This window comes from Phytophthora parasitica (genome assembly GCF_000247585.1).
Source record: "Phytophthora parasitica INRA-310 unplaced genomic scaffold supercont2.91, whole genome shotgun sequence".
Classification (NCBI taxonomy): domain Eukaryota; phylum Oomycota; class Peronosporomycetes; order Peronosporales; family Peronosporaceae; genus Phytophthora; species Phytophthora nicotianae.
In genome coordinates, this window is record NW_008649077.1 from 68,148 (window position 1) to 69,138 (window position 991).

General features: G+C 56.2%; 1 protein-coding gene across 1 annotated transcript in view; it reads left to right on the forward strand.

The window, feature by feature from the left end:
• The window catches only part of PPTG_18803 (hypothetical protein), a gene marked incomplete at both ends in the record, with an annotated part of 2,521 nt that continues 1,530 nt past the window's right edge, over positions 1-991 (forward strand). The window contains one exon of the mRNA XM_008916899.1: positions 1-958. Within this exon, the coding sequence (XP_008915147.1) occupies positions 1-958 (958 nt within the window). The remainder of the gene's footprint in view (positions 959-991) is intronic.

The window sequence follows — 991 nt, forward strand, 5'->3', positions numbered from 1 at the left end:
ATGAATGAGGATGTGAAGGTGCGAGATGAGGAGAAGGCGGCGCTATACGTGGCGACAGTGAGACCGGCCATGGCTCCGACAAGGTATTTGGCAGCGGAACCAGTAAATGAGCGGCCAACAGCGAATGAGGAGTGTGACGAACGAGGCGGTGGTATGGCGTGTGAGACGCACCCCGGTGGTGAAGATGAGGCTGGAACTGGGGAAGGCGGCGACGGTGTTGAGACTGGGGAAGGCGCCGAACTGACGAACTCAGTACACAGCAAAGAATTGAAGAAAACTGAGGGAACGGACGAAGACCCCAGCAGCGACGAGCGAAGTGTAGCGAGCGTCGCGTTGAGTCGGGAGGAACGGAAGAAGTTAAGGAAGCAAAAGAAACGACGAAGCATGAAAGCGAGGCTGGTCAAGCAACGTGAAGCAGAGCAACAGGCCAAGAACGTGGAGCAATCGGCGATCCAGGAGCAGCTGAACGAGAGGCAGAAAGTTGCCACCGAGACCCTGAAGCTTCACGAGGCCAAGGAACGAACGAAGACGGCCACAGATAGCGATGGAGAGTCTGAGCAGCGAGCAACAGCGCGAGTTAGCCTAGTGAAGCGACGTGGAGATACCGGAGGAGAACAACGAGACCATGGAGAGCGTGGAGCTGGTGAACAAATCGGAGCTGACGACGGACTGCCAACTGCGGTTATGGAGCTGAGTGGAGTTCGCAGGCAAGTGAAATTGGACAGCGGGGCCCGGTACACGATCGCAGGACCTGGTTGGATGAAGTACGGCGACAAAGTGGATCGAGCGGCTCCAGTAGAGTTCGTTGAGGGCATTGGCGGATTCCTTTTGGACGTGGTCGGCGTGTGGAAGTTCCAGATGAGAAGTGTATTCGGGGAAGACATCAGTATCGAGGCGTGCATAGTGAAGGGTTGTGGCGACGAATTCCTGTTAGGCGTGGATTTCTTACAGTCACACGGTGCCACGATGGACTTCGAACGCAACGAGATCC